This window comes from Caretta caretta, chromosome 12 (assembly GCF_965140235.1).
Source record: "Caretta caretta isolate rCarCar2 chromosome 12, rCarCar1.hap1, whole genome shotgun sequence".
Classification (NCBI taxonomy): domain Eukaryota; kingdom Metazoa; phylum Chordata; order Testudines; family Cheloniidae; genus Caretta; species Caretta caretta.
The window spans coordinates 43,650,647-43,676,899 of NC_134217.1; the positions used below are offsets into that span (position 1 = coordinate 43,650,647).

General features: G+C 46.8%; 1 protein-coding gene across 2 annotated transcripts in view; it reads left to right on the forward strand.

Moving 5' to 3' along the window:
* Positions 1 to 623: 623 nt before the first annotated feature.
* Positions 624 to 26,253, forward strand: part of AP1G1 (adaptor related protein complex 1 subunit gamma 1) — a 99,898-nt gene continuing 74,268 nt past the window's right edge. For both annotated transcript variants that reach the window (XM_048816967.2, XM_048816968.2), the window contains exons 1-2: positions 624 to 763; positions 20,793 to 20,996. In XM_048816967.2, the coding sequence (XP_048672924.1) occupies positions 20,796 to 20,996 (201 nt within the window). In that variant the 5' untranslated portion in view covers positions 624 to 763; positions 20,793 to 20,795. The remainder of the gene's footprint in view (positions 764 to 20,792; positions 20,997 to 26,253) is intronic.

Sequence of the window (26,253 nt, forward strand, 5' to 3'; positions counted from 1 at the left end):
GAAAGGTTTGAATGCAGGAATTTCTTCTTCTGAAAACACATAAATTAATAGTTAAAAGAACAGAAAACATACGTTCAAATGATAGTTTTGCCAATATTGTTTGTGAATTCAATGCACTAAAATATGCAGCCATGGGCATCCTGAACCCCAGGTATCCTGGGAGGTGTGCTTATCTGCAAATTCCCCAGCTGCTCGGAGCACTGGTGTGTAAGCCAGGCCATAGTGAGTTTATTCCACTTGTAGAAAGGGGACAGAAAGTGTCTCTGACAAAGGACACAGCACAGCTTCCTACAGGGCTCCTGAAGCGGATTAAATAAGGAGCCGTCATTCTATTGCCAGATTTGAACCTGCGGGGAGGGGGCGGAACCCTCTTTCGCAGTGTCGGGGCCAGCCGGCCGCATCTCGCGGCAACACTCGGAGCGGTGACTAGCCACGCGTCTGACGTCATCACTGCCTGCCACGGCTCCAACGTATCGCTCCTCGAATATGGGATTTCAAGGCTGCTTCCGCCTAGGAAAGTAGTTCTCAACTTCCTCTGCCGCCGGCACCAGCGAACGGCCTGCTGTACGGGAGGCTGATCAGCTGGGACTGCAGTGTCGGCGGAGCGCCGCCCCTCACGAGGTGGGTCCGGGAAACGGAGAGGAGAGAGTTCCCGTCCTGCGAATCCTTCCGCCTGCGGTATCGGTGCTGAGGCCGCGAAGCCGCCATTTTGGATGCCTGGCTCCTGCCTCCGCCGCTTCCTCCGCTGCAGGGACCCGGCCCGGTGAGTGGGGGCGGGGACCCCGGGGTCATTGCCCCCCCCGCCAGGCCTCTCGCCCCCGGCGCCGTGTGACCCGGCCCTCTCCCGTCGGCCGCGCCTGACGGCCCCGGACTCCGCCCGCAGGGCCAGCGCAGCCCCCTCCCCTCCAGCCTGGTCCTCTGGACCCCCGCCCCCCTCGCAGGGCCAGCGCAGCCCCCACCCGTGTCCTCTCCCATCGTCGGCCCAGCCCGATTGGCCCAGCCCCACCTGTCCGGGGGGCCCGCGTAACCAACCCTCCCTCCCTCCTCCCGCCTAGCCCTGGGGCCTCTCCCCCGGCCAGCCCACTGCCCCGCGTCCCGCCGCCGGCCTAACGCTCCCCGTGACCCCCCCGCCCTGCCGGCCGGCGTAACGCCCCCAATCCCGTACCCCCTCCGGCCATTGTAACCGCCTCGGCCCTGTACCCGCACCCCCCTTCCCGTTTCCCTTCCCCCACCAGGCCAGCCTAATCCCCCCAAACCCACTCTTCTGTATCCCCCTCACCCACTGGCCCAGTGTAACTCCCCCATGTCCCCTCCCCTGCTTCCCTAGCCCCTGTATCTCCTACTCTGTTGGGCTAGCATAATCTTCTCCCCCACCCCAATCCCGTATGCTCTCTTCCACCGTGCCAGCATAACTCCCCGATCCAACACCCAATCCCCGAACACTCTTGTCCCATATCCCCTCTTGCATTGGGCCAGCATAAATCACCCCCAACCCTCTTGTGTCCCCCCTCCCTGCCAACTTAATCTCCACTCCTGCATGTGTCCCATGTTCCCTTCTCCATCTGGCTAGCGTAACTACCCCCCTATCTTTGTCCCACCCACAACCTTGTGCCTCTCTTCTGTGCTTTACTGGGCTAGCATAACCCTTTCCTGTCCCATAGAAGCTTCCATGCATCCTTCGTGCCCTTGCCCCATATGTCCTGTGAGCCCCCTGCCCATATTCATGTCCTCCATTCCTCACTTCAACTCGGCTGCCTTGTGTGACCCCCTTTCCCTACCAGCCTAGTGGAAGAGCTTTCTGCAGAGACTCTCCCCAGCTCCAGCATAACCCACCTACCCGCAATTTTGCTGCCCTTCTGGTCCCACTCTGTATGTCCCCCTCTGCTTCCCTACTGGCCCATCATGAGCCCCTCCATCAACCCCATCTCTGTCCCCTCAGCGCTGACTTTCCCTCCAAGTTCCACACAGCCTCCCATAAACCATCCAACCTGACTGCCCTCTTTCCCTTGATTCCCCTACGGCTGGGGTGAGGACAGTGGGTTCTGTTGCTCTGGTCCTGCCCTTTCTTTGCTGAAAAGACAGCTCCCACCCCTGCTGCTTCAGTGAGGAGTAGAAAAGCTCTCATACAACTTTTAAACAGGAAATTTTAAGGCTATTTACTAGAGGTTGTGCCAGAACTTGAGGAAAAACTCATGAAATGTCATTTCCTTTGAAGACTATTGGGGTGATGTCTGTGTACCAGGGGTACCACTGAGTTTGTCCGTACTCTTTACTCTGGTATTTCCTAAGCTGTAATGCACTGAGGTGTCCTGTTCATGGGTTTTTATTTAGTGTTTGTGGATAGCCCCATAGTTATGTCTGTCTAGCTCTTTGCAGAGAGAAAAGCCACAGTCCCTACCTAAAGCCATTTCCAGCAAGCTGCGGGTGCAGAGTTTTGCTGGCAGTGGAGTGATTTCCAGTGATGGATCCTGGGACTGTTTCAGAGTCCCTTCTTCTAGGGTTTGTTGAACTTTTTCTCAAACCATATGGTGTGGTGTTACTCAGGTGCTGATTTTTGGGTGCGGATTAATTGTTGAAAGTCTCAAAATCAGACTTTGTCACCTTGTACATACTGACTTGTACATACTGACTTTAAATGCTCTGTTGTGATTTATTGTAGCACTTGGCGTGTGACATGGTTGATGAAGAGCTGTGGAAACATTAGTAGTGTCCTTAGGAGAGGTGGCGTGTTGAGAGTAGAGCTTGAAAAATGGGTTTGACATCTGTTTGCCTACTACTCAGAGTGAAAAGTACCCCTGCCACCTCGGTTCCCCCAAGCCCAAGCAATTCTGTACTGCATTTTCACCTGTAGTGAATTTTAACTGTCAGTCTTCGATTTAGCATACTTTTAAATAACTTGCTATCTTTCTTGTATTTGTGTTTTAACTTCTTGCCTTTTCTGGCTTCACTCCATTTTTTCCCCTCTTTTCATTACTATGTTAGTGTATATTTTCTGGTTTTCAGTGTCTGTTTCCTCTTTTCTTTCTCCATCCCTTTCTCTCTCTTCAGTTACACTGTGTGCACTACTCTTTCCACTTTAGTTTGCCTGTCCCACTCAGCTGCCAGATTTTCTTTCCTTTCCCTCACCCACACTCTCTACTGATCCACTCCTTCATCCATGAAAACTTTATCAGACACCGAGGAGCTTGGTTAGAGAAGAGAGCTCAAATTAGATTAGAGACTCTGTTCTTGTATGTTGCCCCACAACACAAATCCTCCTTGATCTCTCCTATATGCTGGGAAAGGAGAGAATATTTAAATTACTACAAGGATGTGATTCCCACTAGTAGGCTTATGATAAATTTGAAACTTCACCCTAGGATAATAGAAGGGAGAATGAGCATTTTCTTTCTCACATTCCTCTGCTCCCAACACAGTGTCTCCTGTCAGCTCTAAGGATAGGGTCTCTGCTAATCTACCCCTTTCCTAGCTGCCTCCACGTTTTTGTTGTCTTCGTCTCCAATGAATAAGTCATAACTTTCCCTTGCTGTTGCTCTTAGATTTGCCAAGCAGCAGAGAATATGACATGATTCTTGTCAGCTTCATTGTTGCTCACAGGGTTCTGAATAGCAACAGTGGAAAATTGATGAGACTGGTCATTTGTCACGTGACAGCTGGGCAAAGCTATGAGCAACAACAGAGGGATTGGAGTTGTCTGTCTGCAGACTTAGAAACAAGTACTTTATTGGTTTACATTTTGTTTAGATTTGGAAAGTTATCTTTGAAACCATGAGTGCTAGAAACTTTTAAAAATTAATGTTTTAAATTTTGTGAAAGTTGGTGGCAGGATTCCTCATCCAGGAAAATTTACCACTCGCTCTACTGGATTTTTCAGCCCTTATTGTGTTGGGAGAATTGCATAGTTCTCTATTGCTTTAGAAATTGGCCTTTGGTTTATAGTTGTCCCTATAATAATGCAAATCTTTCTGGTGAAGGAGATTAAAATTAACCAATGTTGAATGGCTTGTTCTTGATCATATTCTGATGCTTTCTGGGACATGTGGGTCTTAAGTGCATATGTTTACTCAGATGGCAAGCACTATATTATTGGATTAGCATTAGCAGGTCTGGTAAGTAAATAACTCAGGCCAAAGTATCAAATCTAGCCCAGGTTACTAATGTCCAAAAGGCATTGCCCTCTGATAAAGACCACATGGTGACCTCTATGAAATGATTGGGATGTCCCAGTCCAGTTGCTGATTGGCCACTGTTCATGTTACAAATGAGACTCACTGACAGTGGCTAAGGATTGAATGGACTGCCGAAGCTGAATGATGATGGTGCTTCACAGCCTATGGCTGAAATTACCTGATGTGGAAAAAATTTACATTAATGCTGCCTGAGATGTGACTACTCTGTAGAGTGAGGAGCCTCCAGGCTTTCAGTCTGGCACTTTCCCCTGGTGTTAACTCTTTAAAGAAAAGGAGTACTTGTGGCACCTTAGAGACTAACCAATTTATTTGAGCATGAGCTTTCGTGAGCTACAGCTCACTTCATCGGATGCATACCGTGGAAACCGCAGAAGACTTTATATATACACAGAGAATATGAAACAATACCTCCTCCCACCCCACTGTCCTGCTGGTAATAGCTTATCTAAAGTGATCATCAGGTAGGCCATTTCCAGCACAAATCCAGGTTTTCTCACCCTCCACCCCCCCACACAAATTCACTCTCCTGCTGGTGATAGCCCATTCAAAGTGACAACTCTTTACACAATGTGCATGATAATCAAGTTGGGCTATTTCCTGCACAAATCCAGGTTTTCTCACATCCCCCCCACCCCCATACACACACAAACTCACTCTCCTGCTGGTAATAGCTGTGCTGGAAATGGCCCACCTGATGATCACTTTAGATAAGCTATTACCAGCAGGACAGTGGGGTGGGAGGAGGTATTGTTTCATATTCTCTGTGTATATATAAAGTCTGCTGCAGTTTCCACGGTATGCATCCGATGAAGTGAGCTGTAGCTCACGAAAGCTCATGCTCAAATAAATTGGTTAGTCTCTAAGGTGCCACAAGTACTCCTTTTCTTTTTGCGAATACAGACTAACACGGCTGTTACTCTGAAACCTATCTTTAAAGAAAGACAGTTCTTCTCTGTCATGCTGTAGTACTACATAAAGGATTCTGGGGTCTGTTTTGAAATTAAAAGGGTTGGTCTGCATATAGCTGAGCAGGAAACAGGCCACTCCACTGTCTTATAAATTAACTGGTTGGGAGGTCAGAAGTAGATGAAAACAGTAGAGGTGGCATGGTCTGTGGCGACTAGAGCATGCCAGTGGGAGCCAGGATTTTTGGAGTTCTAATGCTGTCTTTTCCCCTGATTTGTTGTGTAGCCTTGGACAAATTGCTTCCCCTCTCTGTTTTTCCATTTCTCAACTTGTAAAATGTGGTTAATATTTAGCTACTTGCCTTGTGGGGTGTTGTGAGGGTTAAGGACTATGTGTAATGGCAAAGTGTTACTATTATGGAAGGAAGACATGAGGAGGGTGACTCAGAGTATGTCTACACTACAGTTAAAAACCTATGCTTGGCCTGTGCCAGCTGACTAGGGCTCCTGGGGTGGTTTAATTGCAGTGTAGACTTCCAGGATTGAGCAGCGGGAATTCTGAGATCCTCCCACCCTGCAGGGTCCTAGAGCCCAGGCTTCAGCCTGAGCCCCGAAGTCTACACTGCAATGAAACAACCCTGCAAGCCCAAGTCAACTGGCATGGGCGAGCTGCAGGTGTCTAATTGCAGTGTAGACATACCCTCAAAGTACAAATACATCCTGCTCATCTTTGGAAATCCAAGTGAGAATTACAGTTTAATTTGATTGACATACAGTTGTGCATGAATGGGAACCATATCAAACTTCCCCACCCACTGCCTCTAATTTGATATCTTCCTGGGGCTGGCATATGGTAGGGTTCAGCTGATGGCAGCAAGCAGAAATGAGAGGTAGGGCTGCATTCAGTTTAGCTAAAACTTAAGATTTATGCAAGTTAGAAATCACAGAGAAGTGGGGTCTCTTTTTTCACCCCCTACTTCTAGACAATGGGATTTTTCCCTGCAGAAGATGTCTGTGTTTTGTTCAATTTACTTGTAAATATTACTGGGGATGAGACTTCCACTTCCTTTCTTAGATTATTAAAGATCTTGCTTACAGAAATGTTTCCTGATATTTAACCATCTTCTTGTCCCATGTTACTCCCATGTGTGCAATCCAAAGTAGCATTGTCCCTTTTTGTTGCCATATCACATTTTAAACTCAGTTTTCTTTCCTTCCACTCTGGTCTCTTGGCATTGCTACTTTCCAAATTTCACCCTTCCATTAAATAATATTTAAGATATTCCCAAGAGAGATTAGCTGCTGGCTTTTCAGGCTGAATTCAATTTTTTATTTCCTGATCATTTTTCTTCTGGAAGACTTTTCATATTGCTTTTTCTTCTGTGATGCTAGCAACATTTCTCAGTTTAGTACCTTCTGTTAATCATAACATGCTGTTTACCTCTTTTCTGTATAAATATTGAAAAAAACTGGACTAAATACAGATCCCTGCTGTATTCTGTTAGATCTCTTCTATAACTTGATATGTTCATGTTGACAATCTACATTTACTGTCCTTGAGCCACTTTTCAAGCCATGTGGAAGTACACCTGTCCAAGACAGTTGGAATTCAGTAGTATTTAGTCAGATACTAAATTATTTCCCCTTATTGTAGTCTAGATATGTCTGCTCCATTCTTTGTACCCATCAAGGGCTTGATCCTATACCACTGAGGTATGGCACAGTTATGCCATTGACTTCAATGAGAACTAGATCAGCCTCTGATTTTTTGTGTGTGTCAAAACAAAAAAACTGGTTGGCTTGAGTGGTGCGGTTTGTTCTAGGTAATCACGGTGGGCCATTCAAATAATTGATTTTCAAAAGAAAAATCATTCATTTAAATCCGGGTGAGGTAATTTATTTGAAAATATGTGCTACTGGAATCTTAGATTATAAATTTGAATTAATTAAACTATAAACACTTTTTAAAAATGCCACTGCTGGTAGGGTGCCTTATTTGAATTTTAGAAAATGATCTGCAAAAACCAAAATATTGAAAATGAAGGCCCAGTCCTGCAAACACTTAAACAGGTACAGGTTTCAGAGGAACAGCCATGTTAGTCTGTATTCGCAAAAAGAAAAGGAGTACTTGTGGCACCTTAGAGACTAACCAATTTATTTGAGCATGAGCTTTCGTGAGCTACAGCTCACTTCATCAGATGAAGTGAGCTGTAGCTCACGAAAGCTCATGCTCAAATAAATTGGTTAGTCTCTAAGGTGCCACAAGTACTCCTTTTCTTTAAACAGGTACATAATTAAACTCTCTCAAATAATCCCATTGACTTCAATGTGACTGACTACTCATGTGCTGTGAAGTGAAAGGTTGTTTAGACTTTCAATACATCAACATTAAGGGCTAAAATTGTATTTTTATTAAAAACAATTTCTTATTGGCAAACCAACACAGGCTGGAGGGGTTAAGAACTGCAGTGACCACAGTCAGCCCTGCCTGCTACACCTGTAGTGCCTGTCAGGCCTGTAAGATCACCTGCTCTCATCTGGGGAGTGAAGCCTTGCTGAGCCAGCAACTGAGACTTGGTCTACACCAGAGGTTCTCAACCTTTTTCTTTTTGAGCCCCTCCCAACATGCTAGTAAAACCTCCGTAGCCCACAACTGGTTTTCTGTATATCCAGTAGATAAAAAGCCAGGGCTGGCATTGGGGTAGCAAGCAGGGCAATTGCCTGGGGCCCCATGCCACAGAAGGCTACACAAAGCTAAGTTGCTTTGGCTTAAGCTCTGCACGGCTTGGGGTTTCTGCCCTGAGTCCCAGTGAATCTAACGTCCGCCCTGCACTCTTCCTGGAAACCTGCTGGGGGGCCACGGACCCCTGGTTGAGAAACGTTGGTCTATACTTTATGTTGGTATAACTGTCGCTCCCAGATGTGGAAAATCCACACCACAAGCGATGACTTACCTATGCTGATGGGAGGGCCCTACCAAATTAATGGCCGTGAAAATGCATCATGGACCGTGAAATCTGGTCTTTTGTGTGCTTTTACTCTCTATTATACAGATTTCACAGGGGAGACCAGTGTTTCTCAAACAGGGGATCCTGACTCAAAACGGAGTTGCAGAGGGGTTGGAAGGTTATTTTAGGGGGGTTGCTACCCTTACTTCTGTGCTGCCTTCAGAGCTGGGCGGCCAGAGAGCAGTGGCTGCCCGGGTCTGAAGGTAGCGCCGCTGCCAGCAGCAGCGCAGAAGTAAGGGTAGCAGTACCAGAACCCCCCTCCCCCCCGATAACCTTGTGAACCCCCCCCCCCAAACTCCTTTGTGGGTCAGGATCCCTACAATTACAACACTGTGAAATCTCAGATTTAAATAGCTGAAATCATGAAATTTACAATTTAAAAAATCCAATGACTGACATTGACCAAAATGGACCATGAATTTGGTAGGGCCCTAGCCATAAGCTGCCAGAGCAGGCTGGATAGCATGTTGGGAAAGCTGAGGCAGAGTGGCTGCAGCAATGTGCCACACACAGTCTCTGTCACTTCAAGTGAGAATTGCTTCAGGTAACAGTGAAAGGTTGTTTAGACTTTCAATACATCAACAAAGTTATTGTGAACTTTTATCTACACACAGACTTTCAAAAATAGGAGCTTAAACGCATATTTAGGAGCTGAAGTGATTTTTTTCAAAATGATTTAGGAACATAAGTCCTATTGGTTTCCGGCTGAAACCTGTAATGGAAGAATATACCTTTATTGAAGCAATTAAGCATTCTTGATTTGTGGAAGTTGACTATATTGGAAGGTAGTATTGGTTGCAAATATAGTTGGCTATTTGGTTATCAAAACTATGTTTGAGTTTTTGTTGGTCTCATAAGAAGAATGTTAACGAGGTCCTGAACTTCGAAACTGATGAGATCACATGGACAAGGGATTGAGATCCTGAGATGTAAGTGGGGTTGGGAAGTATTTTTGTTCCTCTAGATGGCACCAGGAAAGAGTAGGACAATGGATATGATAACAGAGTAGTCCCTACAGGTCTTAATATCTAACCATCAGGACTGCTCTTGAAGGAAAGAAATTTGGGGTTTGGGTGTATAATACAGGTGATCACTAATATGTACTGAAACCGAGTTAAGTTAATAAGAGAGAATTATAATCCCAAAAGATGAAATTGGGTTAAACAGAGCAGTCACAGAACATTTAGAAATGGGACTAATTATTTTGAAATAAATATAATTAAGACTATTGTAAAATAATTTTTTAAAGACGTTTGTGAAAAATATTAAAAAAACAGTTATGGGCAAAGGCTGCAAGCTAATCAAAGGGCAAACAGCCATGAGCAGAAAAGTACTGAGGGCTTGTCTGTATTGGGAAAATGCTTTGTATAACCAAGAAGACTTAGTCCAGAATGTGTTAAGAATGGTCACATTAAAATGGTGTTAGCTGGTTGCGGTTAACCCTAAGATCCCTGCTAGTCTTAACCACGGCCAGCTAATGTGTTTTTAAATGCGATTGTCCTCCACCCTAAGAGCTAAGTCAAGCTTACAAGGGTTATTTCACATGTTTTCTAATACGATGCATTTTCCCAGTGACTGTAGACATACGTTTAATTAGCCTTTCTGTCTTGGAGTAAGTGATCAGACAGTGGCCAGACAATTTTTTAGAGAACAATCACTCCCCACCCTGATCATTTTGCTCCTGGGAACAGAGGTTGTCTCATCCTTGTGCCTCCTGTGTTGCTACTGTGTTTGTATGTGGTGGGCCTGGTATCCCATCACAAGCCACTTGAAAGCATGAGAGTGACATGATCAGGTTGGGCAAGGAAGATCTTAATGGCTACCTAAGTTTCTTTGTGATCCAGGAGGGTGCTAGGTATGCCAGAGAAGTGCATAAACTGGAAATAGTGAAACTTTACTCCTCTTTATCTGACCGAAGCATAATGGCAGGACAGGGGAAGGCTTGGGTATATTTCTTCCAAGAAGGAGCATCAAAAGAACAGTCAGTTCAGTTTTACCTTCTCTGGATACTTTTCCTGTTCGCCTTAGTGTTTAATTGTACCCATAAACAAATTAATCTGCAGAAATATACCTAGTTGAGTAAATGAAGTCCTATGTAGATGACAGGTAAATGACTTGCAAGGTGTTATTTGCCACTTGAAATTGGTGGGTCTGCTGCTCTCTAGGAATACCCCTTTTAAAAAACTCCGTTCTGCCTTTTCTTTGTCTTTACAGGTGCTCTCAAAATGCACATTCTTAGTCTGCAGATGCACTGCTTCATATGGTGAGCTAGTTAGTCTCATAAACTAAGCATAGTCAGTCGTTGGCTGGAAGCCATCCAAGGAAACTTGGGGTACATCTACACAGCAAAAAAACCCTCATGGCAGCACGTTTAACAGCCCGGGTCAGCTGAATTGGGCGTGCTGCGATGATAAATACAGCTGTGTAGACATTTGGTCTAGCCTGGGCTCTGAGACCCTCCCCTTCTCTGGGTTTTGAAGCCCGGGCTCCAGCCTGAGCCTGTACATCTACACTGCTATTTTTAACCCCATAGCATGAGCTCTGCGAGTCTGAGTCTTGCTGCTGAGGGTCTTTTTTTGCAGCATGGACATACCTATAGGGTTCTACTGAAAATGGTGTTGGTAATTCATTGTCAGCCTTTTCTCTGTCAGTACTGAGCTAGTGCTCCAGTATGGGAACTCTCTGGGGTTGGAGTACCAGTCTTTTAGATGAGATGTAAAATTGAGATTCTGAACGCACTGATTGTTAAAGATTGTGGCATTTTTTCCAAGTGTCATGGTTTTGATGCAGTTGATCTAGGCAAATTCCAGATTGCATCAATTCATTTTGTCTGTTTTCTTTGTGGTTTTAGATAAAGTATTTTAAGGCATATCAACACTACAATTTCAAGTCGACCTGTGTTAGGTTGGCTTACATCCACTGCAGTAGTTACTCCAGTGTAGCCATGAAATTGACAAAAATCACAGCCAGCAGCTGATGTAAGTAACCTGCAGTGTCTGCACTGACACGGCATCACCCTAACTACACTGATATAAGCCCTATGCCAGCGGTTCTCAGCCAGAGACCCGGAGCCCCTTGGGTGGCTGCCAGCAGGCTTCAGGGGGTCTGGCAAGCAGGGCTAGGGTTAGACTCCCTGGGGCCAGGGAAGAAAGCCAAAGCCGCGCTAGGCAGTGCTGAAGCCTGGGGCCCTGAGCTTTACCACCTGGGGCTGAAGCAGAAGCCTGAGCAACTTAACTTTGTGTGGCCCCCTGTGGCGTGGGACCTCAGGCAGTTGCCCTGCTTGCTACCCCCTAACTCTGGCCCTGGCTTTTATATGCAGAAAACAGTTGTGGCACAGGCCTCAGAAAGGAAAAGGTTGAGAACTCCCACCCTATGCCTCTTGTGGAGGTGGTGGTATGCCTGTGTAATAGGACGCTTATATTGGCAGGAGCAAGACTGTAATGTGGACACTGACATAGTTAGGTTGACATAAGCTGCCTTATTTTGACCTAACTCTGTAGCATAGCCCAAGTCTTACTTCCTGCTGTAAGTTGTTGGGTAGTGTTGCTTTGCGCTGTTAAACAGCTGCTGGCTTCTTTTATGATCAGTTAATCTTGTTAAAGCATTTTGGGATCTCTGGGGTTGGAAGGCATTATATGAATGTAAGATATTTAGTACAAGAAGCTTTCTGTTTAGGAGTCTGCTGTTACATTCTTGAGAATGTTGGCAGGACTTTTTCAGGTCGCACAAGTGTCATTACTAAGTGTAAGTCCTTCCCTCTGAACGTCCGGTGAGGGTACAGGCTCTAGCACAGAGGTGACTCATTACTAGGCATAGTAGGAGAGAAGAGGACAAATACTGCAGGAGTGGTGAACTATGGCACCAGTAGCATTGGGCAATCCACTTCCAGTGTTTGCAAAATCCACTTGCTAGTGGGGCATTGGAAACTTCCTTTGGTGAATGGTGGTGAGGAGAGGAAGGAACTAAACAATCAACTTCTGTAGACTCTAAGCTTTTTTTTAAAGCTACCATTTATGTTGGTAAAGAGCCTTCCATATGCAAAATGAATATTAATCAATGCTGTTTTTGATTCTGAAATCTGCAGACACCTCTAGTGCTTTTGCTGCAGCTTAGCTTTTGGCAAGCAGCAGATGGAAATTGATAATCTCTGGTTGGACTGGTGCTTGTCAGGACACAGGTGAAACTGACAAGAATCATGTTAGAGTGTTGTGAGAGGTAATGTGCACCAGCCTCTGTTAGTGAAAGACACACGCTTTCAAGCTTATACAGAGTTCTTCAGGTCTAGGAAAGCTACATTTGCAAGTTAGAGCGCATTAAAGCAGCCCTGGGTGTCCCAGCTCCGGATGTGTCCACACTGGGAAGGCACATAGAGCGCCTGGACTCTGCAGCTGGAAAGCTCCTGGTAATCCACCTCCATGAGAAGCATAAAGCTTGCTGCGCCCTGGCTGAAACGCCCAGGCGTCAGTGTGAACGAGGTGTTGCATTACTGTGCTGTGATTGGCCTCTGGAAATGTCCCATAATCCCCTGAAGTCAAATGGCCACTCTTTTCATTGTTTTGAAATCAGCTACAGGAATGTGGATATCCCCTTTCAAAGCACCGTTTCTGAAAGCACGCATGCTTATCTGCTCTGGGAGAAAGCAAGCCATTAGTATGGAATGCTGCTGTTGAGTGTGTATGAGAGACGGGGTGGAGGAGCAGGGTCTGCTGCTGCCTAAACTTGCAATACAGCATGCTGACACGCTCTCAGCACCCCAAAACACAGTCTCTCCTCCCACATACACACAACACATTCCCTGTCACACTCCACCCCTCCAATTTGAAAAGCATGTTGCATCCACTTGCACACTGGGATAGCTACCACAATGCACTACTCTTTGTGGTGTTGCAAGAGCTGCTAACGTGGCCACGCCAGTGCACTTTCAGCTGACAGTGTAAACACATGGCAGCATTTTCCCTGCTGCGGTCTCTGAAGGCTGGTTTAACTCCCAGCGCTTTACATCTGCAAGTGTAGCCATGCCCTCAGTGTCACAGCTATATAGAAGGTTGGTGCAGATTGTTAAGCATAAGAAGTTAACATGTTGCAAGAGATGTTAAGGGTGAAGTAGGCAGTTAACACCTCTGCAGTCATAGGACAAAGGAGGCTTAGTGGGTTACAGATTGGTGCAGGGGACCATAAATCCAGTGACTGAGTCCATGATTTTTAGTGTCTCGCAAATTTATGAATTTAAGCCCCCAAGCTCATCTTTTGAAGGAGGTGTGCAGATTTCCTTTGAGGATGAGGACTAAGAGGTCAGATATGGAGTGATTGTTTTGTGAAAAGTATTTGCCCACGGGTGATGTAGTGTTTGTTCTTTTATTATTTTTCTGTGTGAGTTCATTTGAGTGCGTAGTGATTGGTTTCCACAACATAGTTGTTGGGGCATTTAGTGCATGGGGTGAGGTACCCTGCATGATAGTGTAATGGTGCGGGACTCGCTCCTACGGCACCTCCTGCTGGTCATCCAGGGAATTAGCGTTTGCAGGCTCCGGCGCGCCCTCTGCAGGCCGGTGTCCAGCTTGCTGCTGGGCCCCTGAGTCCCTCCCTGACCCCAGTGCCCCTTTCATGCCAGGGTGCTGCCCCCTGCAGTACCTTGCATAGATCTGGGTCTCCCCTTCCCGGGCACCCCCCACCCTCTATCCCCACCTTGCCTCAGTATAGGGTTACTGCCAGTCACCATCTAGCCCCCATTCACTGGGGCAGACTGCAGTATAATTGCCACTCATCACAGGCAAGAGGGGTTTGGACCTGCTGCCTTTGGCTGCCCCCTGCAACCCCAGTACCTATTTGGCCTTACTTTAGGCCTGCAGCCAGGGGGGGTTTCCAGGCTGGAGCTCCTCTGGCCTTCCCCCAGCCCTACTCCACCTTAAGTACCCAGGTATGCTCCCCAGCAGCCAGGCCCTTCTCCCTCTAAAGGCAGAGAGTGTGTGTTCTCCCTGGCTTCTGGCCCACTGCCCTCTTATAAAGGCCAGCTGGGCCTTAATTAAGCTGGCCACAGCTGTGGTCAGCTACTGACTCAGCTTCCCCCAGCTGTTCTCACTCTTCTTCCTTGCTGCAGCCCTCTCCAGGGCTGCTTTAGCCCTTTCAGGGCCAGAGCAGGGTAACCACCCTGCTATAGCTAAGCATGTGTAGGACCATGGATTTGGAAAGGTGTGCTGTGGGGAATATTGATCATTGTAGCAGTAGAGAGATATCTGTAGGTTTTAAGAATCATGTTAGTTTCACCTTGTTGCTGTATAGGAAAGCACTGCAGCTAGAGCAGAGATTCCAATGTTCCCTTATTTTCCATAACCCTAATTTGTACATGTAATTACAAAATTATTAATTCAGGCTTAAATCTACCAATTTTGCAAGAACGCACATTTTATATGAAAATGTGTGTCACGCCCCATCATTCAGGTCTGATGAACACACAAATAGCCGTGCAGGTGGCTGAGGTACAATAAGTGGAAATGTCATTCCTGGCAGAAGTCATAAGGGAGAGGAGAGGGGAAAACTGCAGGGGTATGTCAGAACAGGACTTTCACTTTGATGGATAGCCTTAGTCCTCAGGCTAGTCAGGTACACTTCTTAATCACTAGGTATGATGCACCGGGTATGACAGACTACAGGGGGAATGTACACTTTTTAATCTTTCTGTGGTACTTACATGCCCCTGGCACAGGCTGGATGGCCCTTTAAGACAAGCTAGGCCCAGTTTGGCCCGTGATCTAGCAGTTACCACTCAGCCTTACCCATGATCTAGCCACACAGAGGCAGTTAGTGGTTCCAGCTGGGTTAATGGAGTTAGAGACTGGCCTCGGGTGTGGAGGATTACTTAAGTAAAGCTTAAGAGAGAGCTCAGTCTAAGGGGAGAGACTGCTGAGAAGGCAGAACTTTAGGAAGGAGAACCCACAGGAAGCAGGATAGGCTCCTGTGGGGGGACCCCTGAGATAGGGCCTGCAAAGATCAGGGAGATCCTTAAGGGAAGCTGCCAGAGTCCCTGGTAAAGGGAGGCAGCTGGGGAATCCTGCTGAAGAAGCAGCAAGATAAGAGAAGCTCTGCAGGGGCCAGGAAGCAGAGTGCTATATTGGAGCCTGGGAGGGGCAGAAGAATTATTAGTTTGGGCATTTGATTTGGATTTTCAGTTGGATCTTTTATTACCCTGGAAGGAGACTAAACTTGGTGACTTGGCCAACCCATGGAAGACCCCGTGAGAGGCAGACAACTAGTAGGGGGCACCAGAGGTGAGGACCTCTTGCAGCATTGCACCCTGACATAAGGGGGCACTATAGGTGGTGACAGGTTTCAGAGTAACAGCCCTGTTAGTCTGTATTCGCAAAAAGAAAAGGAGTACTTGTGGCACCTTAGAGACTAACCAATTTATTTGAGCATGAGCTTTCGTGAGCTACAGCTCACTTCATCGGATGCATCCTTTTCTTTTCCAAGTACTCCTTTTCTTTTTATAGGTGGTGAGTGTGGTACTTTAAAGACTGCCCTACAGTGATGGGGGTCTGTAATGTATTTTTCCTCATGACACTCCTGTGACATAGGGGAGTGCTGTTATCTCTATGGTGTAGATTTCAAGGCCAGAAGTGATCGTTGTGATCATCCAGTCTGACCTCCTGTGTAACATGGGCCAGAGAACTGCCCCACAATAATCCCTAGGGGAGATTTCTGAGAAAAACATCCAATCTTGATTTAAAAATTGTCAGTGATGGAGAATCCACCACGACCCTCGATAAATTGGTCCACTGGATAATTACTTCTAACCATTACAGATTTATGCCTTATTTCCAGTCCGAGTTTGTCTAGCTTCAACTTCCAGCCATTGGATTGTTATACCTTCTTCTGCTAGACTGAAGAGCCCATTATTAAATATTTCTTCCACATGTAGGTATTTATAGACTGTAATCAAATCACCCCTTAACCATCTCTTTGTTAAAGCTCAATAGATTGACCTCCTTGAGTCTGTCACTATAAGGCAGATTTTCTGATCCTTTATTCATTCTTGTGGCTCTTCTCTGAACCCTCTCCATTTTATCAATATCCTTGAATTGCGGGCACCAGAGCTGGATGCAGAATTCCAGCAGAGTTGCACCAGTGCTAGATACAGAGGGGAACGGAGGGAAAGAGACACTAAGTGATTTGCCTGAGGTCACACATGGGGTCTGTGGCAGGGTAGGGAATTGAACCCAGGTCTTCCCAAGCGCCCTAATCACTGGACCATCCTGACACACCAGCTAAGGCAGGTCACATAGGAAATGGGGTGAAAGAAAATATAAGGAGTAGTAACAGTAAGATAATTACTTGAAGCTTTTTAACATCATAATGAGTAGACTTCTTGCCCCATAATTTTTTGCTATCCCGAGTCTCTCTTGCATACTGTTTCTTGCTCATTTACACAATACTGTTGTGTGGTGTTGAATTTGAAAGTCTCATTTGGATTTATTTTGTATTTCGGAAACGAGCAGAAACACAGTGTCTTGCTTTATGTTCAAGAAGCACCCGAAGGTCTCAGTCAGGATCAGGGCTCAGGTTTGCTATGCATTATATCTGACACACTCCTTGCCCTGACAAGTTTACAATCTAGCTTGAGACAAGATACGGTAAGTGGGTGATGGTAACAGTAGGATGGAAACGGGGAGTGAGAACCAGGGTAACAGTCACGGAGAGTGGGGTGGGGGGAGAGAAAACTTTTGTAGTGGTAAACTACCCATTTTTTTCATGCCTTGTGTGTATAAAAAGATCTTCTGTACTTTCCACAGTATGCATCCGATGAAGCGAGCTGTAGCTCACGAAAGTTTATGCTCAAATAAATTGGCTAGTCTCTAAGGTGCCACAAGTACTCCTTTTCTTTTTGCGAATACAGACTAACACGGCTGTTACTCTGAAACCAGTCACAAGATTATGCAATTAGTCTAACAGTGTACAACAGAAAAGCTTGCACCATATTATTTTAACTATTTTACCTGTCATCTGCCTGTCATTGTTACACTTGAATGGCTTTGGAGAAAAGTGGGTGAAAATCAGCAGGAATTATTGGGAGCATGTCACAGGTAACATTTCTGATGCTGTTGTGTGGGCATATGGTAGCCAGTCTATCCTGTGATATCTCTTGTTGATTATATTCTCATGTTCTAGTTCTGTGTTGTCTTATAAAATTCACCTCCTATTCCTGCTTGAGTAACATGAATCTAGAAAGAGTAAAACTGCCTCTGAAGAGAAAATGAACATTGGACAGAATGAGAGCTGAACTTAGAGTAGTTCTGTAGCAAAATAACCCTCACTTAATTGTAATCCAAACTGTTACACAGGAGTTCCTAGTTGAGGAGTTCTAGAAAAATACAAAACCAAAGGAAAGTTTCAGAAGTCATAAGGAATAAATGTTTAAAGTGGCTTGTTTTTGGAGATCAGGAGGAAGGCAGTAGGAGAGAAGATGGGTGGGAAAGAGGAGATGTGTACAGAACATTTGGCTTTTCTATGGGCTTGTTTAATTTGTGCATTAAGCAAAAGATTTGTCTAAAAATGAATTTAATAGATTTACTATTAGTTAAAAGATATGGAGTTGCAGTTCAAAGACTAAGGCCTTGTCTACACTGCCACTTACAGGGCTGAAACTGTTTTCGCTTAGGGGTGTGAAAAAACACCCCCCCCCCCAAGCGATGCAAGTTTCAGCGCTGTAAAGTGCCGGTGTAGATAGTGCTACAGCGCCGGGAGCTCTTCCTCTCACGGAGGTGGGTTTGTTACAGCGCCGGGAGCTCTTCCTCTCACGGAGGTGGGTTTGTTACAGCTCTCTCCCAGTGCTTGAGCCGCGACTACACAACCACGTTAAAGTACGTCAGCTCTGTAGACATAGTCAAAGTCTCATGGATAAATAAATAGTAGCTTTGTTTATAACTAAAGTGCCCTTCAGAATGCCCTCCTTTGGCAAATCTAGTGAGTCTGCTTTTTTGGGGCAGGAAGTTTGGAGAGTGTGATACAATCACAAATCCCGCCTGGGAAATAGTAAATGTCAGACGACATCTATTTGAAGATTGTTGTTGTATTTCATAACTGAACAAAAACTAGAAGTATCTTCATAGTCTTTAGACAGATGTTGGATAAGCTATCTAGCCATTCTTGGATTGCTAGATTTTTTTTTAACAGTAGCTTTCCTGCACACATCATAACCACAACAAACCAGAAAGTAATCTATAGATTTTGTCCATTGCCTCTTGGTGTGAATGTTATATTTATAACAGCATAAACAAACTATACTAAAAGTGGTTAATGTTACGAAGGTTGCCTTCAAAACTTTAATTCAGCCCCCTTGTATGTGTGCATTTTAGGCCTGGTCGACACTGAAAATTTACATTGGCATAGCTATGTCTGTCAGGAGTGTGAATAATCCACACCTCTGAGAGATATAGCTATGCTGACCTAACCCCTGATGTAGACAGTGATAGGTTGACAGAAAAATTAGGTAGACAGTAGTAGGTTGACCTAGCCTCTTGGGAAGGTGGATTACCTATGCAGAGGGGAGAACCACTCCTGTTGGCGTAGGTAGTGTCTACGCAGTGGTCTCTACAATCTTTTTACACACAAGATCACTTTTTGAATTTAAGATCAACCCAGGATCTACCCCTTCCCTGAGGCCCTGCCCTGTTCACTCCATTCCCCCCTCGCTCTCCCCCACCCTCGCTCACTTTCACTGCCATGGGGCAGGGGGTTGGGGTGTGGGAGGGGGCGCAGGCTCTGGGCTAGGGCCGAGGGGTTTGGAGTGTGGGAGGGGGCGCCAGGCTGAGCCTGGGACAAGGGGTTGGGGTGCAAGAGTGAAGAGTGAAAGCTCTGGGAGAGAGTTTGGGTGCAGGAGGGGGCTCGGGGCTGGGGCAGGGGATTGGGGTGCAGGAGAGGGTGAGGTGGTGTGGGTTCTGGGAGGGAGTTTGGGTTCAGGATGGGGCTCCGGGCTGGGGCAGGGGATTGGGGTGTGGGCTCTGAGAGGGAGGCGCTTACCAGAGGTGGCTCCTGGTCGGCAGTGCAGTGGGGCCGAGACAGGCTGCTTGCAGGGCCATCCCTACCCAAACACAAAGTACGCAGCTGCGTGGGGCACCAAATTTCCTGGTGCCCTGCAAAGCTGCGTGCTGCTCCAGCCCCTGCTCCGCCCCAGCCCCGCTTCTTCCCTTTTCACTCCACTCCTGCTCTGCCCCAGCCCTGTCCCCACACCACCCCTTCCCCAAAGCCCCTGCCCTGCTCTGCCCCGCCCCAGCCCCGACCCCACTCTCCTGAGGACTGCAGCAGGGCTGGGCCTGCGCTCACTGGTGGTGGGAAGTGCAGCTACCCAGCCCCAGCCATGCCACTGGTGAGTGCTGGGGGGCGGTTCCCCCCTGCCCCTGAGCCAGACCCCCCCGCAGGGGAGCTGCGTAGGGCCCCAGAGTAGCTAGGGACAGCCCTGGCTGCTTGCCTGCCCAGGCCCCATGCCACCCCCGGAAGCGGCTGGCTGCTGGCATGTCTCTGCACCTCCTGGGGGGAAGGGGGGGCAGTGGGTCTCCATGTACTGCCTGCAAGCACCGCCCCTGCAGCTCCCATTGGCCAGTGAGCTGTGGGGGCGGTGCTGGGGGCGGGGGTAGCGCATGGAGCAGCCTCCACCTCTTCCCCAGGGGCTGCAGATGCGTGCCAGCAGCCAGCCGCTTCTGGGAGTAATGTGGGGCCAGGGCAGGCACGCAGCCTGCCTCAGCCCCACTGCGCCATCATACTTTTAGCGGCCAGAGATCGCAATGGACTGACAGATGCTCCAGGATCAACCAGTTGATCATGATGGTCTGGCTGGTGACCACTGGTCTACAGTGAAGCGCTATGGTGGTGCAGCAGCAGTGCCATTGTAGCATTTGTAGACATACCCTTAGACTTCTGTTTTTCCCACAGAACCCTGCCTTACTTGATGCATAGAAAGTACTGCGCTCAGAGAATGAATCAGGGTTGTGTAATGAAGGAGGGTGTTCTGTGTAGGTCACCTGTCTCACTTGCTGTAGTAGTTGAAAGATGTAGAGAGGATGAAGCAAGGGACTGCAGGAAGAGAGAGGATGGTTTTATGTTTAAAGCAGTTGAAATACCACCCAGGAGAACTGGGTTCTATCCCTTGCTCTGGTATAGACATGCTATGTGATACTGGGCATGTTGCTGAAAGCAGCGTTTTGACAGGTATCCAGATGTTCCTCATCTTCTGGGTGCCTAGCTTGAGTCATCTGGGCTCTGATGTTCCGAGTACTCACAACTGGTCCCTGGAGCAGTGATTTTCTAATCGTGGGTCTCGACCCCGAACTGGGTCGTGTTGGCTCTGGTCAGCACTGCTGACCAGGCCATTAAAAGTTCCGTCGGCGGTGCTGCCCGGCTAAGGCAGGCTAGTCCCTATCTTTTCCGACATTGCGCTGTGCCTTGGAAGCGGCCAGCAGCGGGTCTGGCTCCTAGGCAGGGGGGCCATGGGGCTCCCCCGAGCACCGACTCCGCTGTGTGGGGCGGTGCCTGAGGGCGAGAGCTTGTGCATCTCTGCCTAGGTGCCAGACCCTCCATAATCCATAGCCATAGGGCAAGGAGGAAAACCCTTTTCCATATTGAAAGCTGTGAAGGCTGTGAAGTTTCTTTTTGTTGTGGAGGTTTTACACATGCATTTTTTTTTTCCTCCCCTTTCCCAGAGGATGCCAGCCCCCATCAGACTGCGGGAGCTGATTCGGACCATCCGGACAGCACGAACCCAAGCAGAAGAGCGTGAAATGATTCAGAAAGAATGTGCTGCCATCCGGTCATCCTTCAGAGAAGAGGATAATACATACCGCTGCCGGAACGTGGCAAAACTACTGTACATGCACATGTTGGGCTATCCTGCGCATTTTGGACAGGTAGGGTTGGCTGGAATTTAGCTCCAATTCCTGTTGTCTTCTGTTAAAGATGATTTGGTAGCTTTTGGAGTCTGTCTTGGTTTGTTTTCTTCTGAATCTGGGCAAGTTTGTTCTGCCCATGTTCGTGGTATACATTCTAATTGGAATCTGTCCACCTTTAGTCAAGGCTTGTATAAAAATGTCCTGAATTTCATGAAAATGTCCAGCCTGCAGTACTGTCTGGTAACTGGGTATGGTGATTGCTGTGCAATAGTTGTTCTCAAACTGTATTAAGGGAACATAGGAATTTCCAGACTGGATCAGACCAGTAGTCCGTCTAGCACAATATTTTCTCTGATGGTGGCAAGTACCAGTGGAAGGGATATGAAACCCCATAATCAACAAATAGGCACTCATCTGCTTATATAGGAAGTTTCATCATAACCCCAGGCAGGTAGTAGGTGGTTTGTGCCCTGAAACAGAAATACTGTTACACTTTTATTCTAGCTAGTATGACTGAGAGAATATTTTATTTACCACATACATGTCTAATTCATTTTTTAATTACCCTAAGGCCTTGGCTTCTGTCTAGCGGCAGTGAGTTCCACTGGTTAACTATGGGCTGGATGGGGGTGTGGTGTGTGAGAGAGAATGGAAGGGGGGAAGTTCTTGTTCATAGAATATCAGGGTTGGAAGGGACCTCAGGAGGTCATCTAGTCCAACCCCCTGCTCAAAGCAGGACCCATCCCCAACTAAATCATCCCAGCCAGGGCTTTGTCAAGCCTGACCTTAAAATTATTTAAGGAAGGAGATTCCACCACCTCCCTAGGTAACGCATTCCAGTGTTTCACCACCCTCCTAGTGAAAAAGTTTTTCCTAATATCCAATCTAAACCTCCCCCACTGCAACTTGAGACCATTACTCTTTGTTCTGTCATCAGCTACCACTGAGAACAGTCTAGAGCCATCCTCTTTGGAACCCCTTTTCAGGGAGTTGAAAGCAGCTATCAAATCCGCCCTCATTCTTCTCTTCCGTAGACTAAACAATCCCAGTTCCCTCAGCCTCTCCTCATAAGTCATGTGTTCCAGTCCCCTAATCATTTTTGTTGCCCTCTGCTGGACGTTTTCCAATTTTTCCACATCCTTCTTGTAGTGTGGGGCCCAAAACTGGACACAGTACTCCAGATGAGGCCTCAACAATGTCGAATAGAGGGGGACGATCACGTCCCTCTATCTGCTGGCAATGCCCCTACCTATACATCCCAAAATGCCATTGGCCTTCCTGGCAACAAGAGCACACTGTTGACTCATATCCAGCTTCTCGTCCACTGTCACCCCTAGGTCCTTTTCTGCAGAACTGCTGCTGAGCCATTCAGTCCCTAGTCTGTAATGGTGCATGGGATTCTTCCGTCCCAAGTGCAGGACTCTGCACTTGTCCTTGTTGAACCTCATCAGATTTCTTTTGGCCCAATCCTCTAATTTGTCGAAGGCCCTCTGTATCCTATCCCTACCCTCCAGCGTATCTACCTCTCCTCCCAGTTTAGTGTCATCTGCAAACTTGCTGAGGGTGCAATCCACACCATCTTCCAGATCATTTATGAAGATATTGAACAAAACCGGCCCCAGGACCGACCCTTGGGGCACTCCACTTGATACCGGCTGCCAACTAGACATGGAGCCATTGATCACTACCCATTGAGCACGACAATCTAGCCAACTTTCTGTCCACCTTATAGTCCATTCATCCAGCTCATACTACTTTAACTTGCTGGCAAGAATACTGTGGGAGACCGTGTCAAAAGCTTTGCTAAAGTCAAGGAACAACACGTCCACCGCTTTCCCCTCATCCACAGAGCCAGTTATCTCGTCATAGAAGGCAATTAGATTAGTCAGGCATGACTTGCCCTTGGTGAATCCATGCTGCCTGTTCCTGATCACTTTCCTCTCCTCTATGTGCTTCAGAATTGATTCCTTGAGGACCTGCTCCATGATTTTTCCAGGGACTGAGGTGATGCTGGCTGGCCTGTAGTTCTCAGGATCCTCCTTCTTCCCTTTTTTAAAGATGGGCACTATATTAGCCTTTTTCCAGTTGTCCGGGACTTCCCCCGATCGCCATGAGTTTTCAAAGATAAAGGCCAATGGCTCTGCAATCACATCCACCAACTCCTTTAGCATTCTCGGATGCAGCGCATCCGGCCCCATGGACTTGTGCTCCTCCAGCTTTTCTAAATAGTCCCGAACCACTTCTTTCTACAGAACACTGTTCTACAGAACACTTCTGGTTGGAGCTGTTCCTTCATCATTGTGACACAATCATGTTGCCATAAAGCTTCTTGTTGATTGTAGCTCAGCCTAGGCCTCTAATGCTTGCAGAGACTTTCCTGACATAACTACATTTCAAAAACCCAGGCATATTGGTGGAACTCTTGAGGCTGCTTCATGTCTCTGGTGTGAACTCATCCTTGATCAAATTTGCAGACACCCCATGTGGCTGGTGTAGTAAATGCATTCAAGCAGAACCAAATTCCAGAGTGCCCTGATGTTGTTAGACAGGTTGGAGGCTGCAGAAGTGAGCTCAAACTGTTCTACTACACATAAAATTATCCATCCTGTAGCTGGGTCGTTCATTTCCTCTCGCAAGATAGAGGGCTGTATCAAGCAGTTGCAGCCATTCTATCAGAACAAGTTTATTTACATCTTGTCCCATTCATACCCTCTTAATATTGATACTGCATGTAACCAAGCACTTTGGTTAAACTGTGAAATTCATTGCCACAGGAAGTCATTCAGGCTGAGAACTTAACAAAATTCAAAAAGGGGTTGGATATCTGTATAGATATCAAGAAAATCCAAAGTCTCTAATTTAATGAGAAATTTTGAAAGGGATATTAACTTTATTGGGCTCAATGCAGCAGTAACTAGATGAAATTCTCTGGCCTGTAATATGCAAAAAGTCAGACTAAATGATCTTATGGTCCATCTGATGTTAAAACCTATTAACCTTGTGCTTCAGGACTTAAGCCAATTTCTAACTACAGCATAAGAGACCAGGATAGGATCTATGTAGGAGGAAGCAAAGGTGCCAACTTTGTACTGTGTCGGGGGGTGCTCAACCTCCTACTCGGCCCCAAACTCTGTCCCCACTCCAGCCCTTTCCTCAAGGACCCACCTTGGGCCCACTTCTTCCTGCCCCATTCCACCCCCTCCCCCAAACATGCCCCGCCCTCGCTCCTCTCCCTCCCCCTCAGTGCCTCCTGAATGCCACGGAACAGCTGATACGCTGCAGGTTGGATGTGCTAGGAGGGAGGGAGAGATGCTGATCAGCAGGGCCAGGGGCGGGAAGAACTGATTGGGGGCCTGCAGCACCCACCTTTTTTTTTCCCTGTGGGTGCTCCAGCTCTGGTGCACCCATGGAGTTGGCGCCTGTGGGGGGAAGGTTACTGCCTATTGTGGAGTTCTTGCACCTTTCTCCGAAGCACATGGTTCTGGTCACGATCTGACAGAGGATAATGGATTAAATGAATCTTGGGTCTGATCCAGTGTGGCAATTCTTATGTCCCTGTGGTTGCTACAGGAAAAGGGTGGGGCCAGTAAGCTGGGAGGGGAGATTTCCACAGGAGGCTCTCAGGGTCAGTAGTAGGCAAAGCTTTGACCACTCTGCTCTTTAGAGAACTGGGAGTTACATTGCAAAGTGCTGGCTCTATGAAGGAGGTGTTCTCCACTCTTTGGCCTGCAGATGGCAAGTGAAGGGTGCTCCTGCTTTGTGTCAGGATTAGGGAACTGCTTAAAAAATGTACTGCCCAACAGTGGAATCCTCTCGTTGATAGGAGTTCAAGACTTTAGCACCCCAGGATAGGAAGTTATCAGCAGAGAGAAAAGTCCTACAAGGAGTGGTCTTGTGAAGGCCTGGGTTTGACTTGGACTGCAGTTCCCCTCTTGCTCAGTCCCCAGATGTGATCACATTCCTGGCATCATCAGCTTGAGGTTTGGGGGACTTGGAGCTGGAGGGGGGTAGCCAAAAATTAGAGACTAACGTGGAAAAGGTGCCGGAAAAGGTGCAAGAGAAGGTGAAGGGCAGAACTGCTTCCTTCCAAGCCTACCGACATGTCTTGCTTTGCTGACATATCAATTAGAAAAGAAAAGCAGAATCTTTATTGTCTTTCCTCTAAATGAAATGGATATGCTGGTATCAGGGTTTCTTCCATTCACTAGACCTGGTGAGAGCTTCAGCCTGGTCATGTTACTGAATAGAGCTTTGCATGAAGCCAGTTTGTGTTTACATGACACTGGCGCTCACCAGCTATTTGTCAGGGTGAATTTTAGCAATCTGATATATTCTCTCTCTCCCCCCCCCCCCCCCCCCACACACACACACCTCTCTTTTATGATCACTCAATTGTTCCTTTAGAGCTGGTTCCCAAATAGGGAGACTTGAGCTGTTTTTCTCCCCCAGCTCCTCCTTCGAGTCCCCCCCCATCTCTCTCTCTCCATAATATAATTAAATTTAATATCCCTGTGGCAGGAAAAACCCCACAGCGGCCCAACACTGTAGCATTTAATTGCAGAAAGGGGAACTACGCAAAAATGAAGAAGTTAGTTAAACACAAATTAAAAGTACAGCACCAAAAGTGAAATCTCTGCAAGCTGCGTGGAAACTTTTTAAAGACACCATAATAGAGACTCAAAAAACAGAGAGAGAACCAAAAAAGAGCCATTGTGGCTAAACAACAAAGTAAAAGAAGCAGTGAGAGGCAAAAAGGCATCCTTTAAAAAGTGGAAGTTAAATCTTAGTGAGGAAAATAGAAAGGAGCATAAACTCTGGCAAATGAAATGTAAAAACACAATTAGGAAGGCCAAAAAAGAATTTGAGGAACAGTTAGCCTAAGACTCTAAGTAATAGCAATTTTTTTTTAAGTACATCAGAAGGAGGCCGCTGGATGATTGAGATGCTAAAGGAGCACTTAAGGACGATAAGGCCATTGCGGAGAAACTAAATGGATTCTTTGCATCGGTCTTCATGGCTGAGGATGTGAGGGAGATTCCCAAACCTGAGCCATTCTTTTTAGGTGACAGATCTGAGGAACTGTCCCAGATTGAGGTGTCATTAGAGGAGGTTTTGGAACAAATTGATAAATGAGACAGCAATAAGTCACCAGGACCAGATGGGATTCACCCAAGAGTTCTGAAGGAGCTCAAGTGTGAAACTGCAGAACTACTAACTGTAGTCTGTAACCTATCATTTAAATCAGGCCATTTTACCAGATGACTGGAGGATAGCT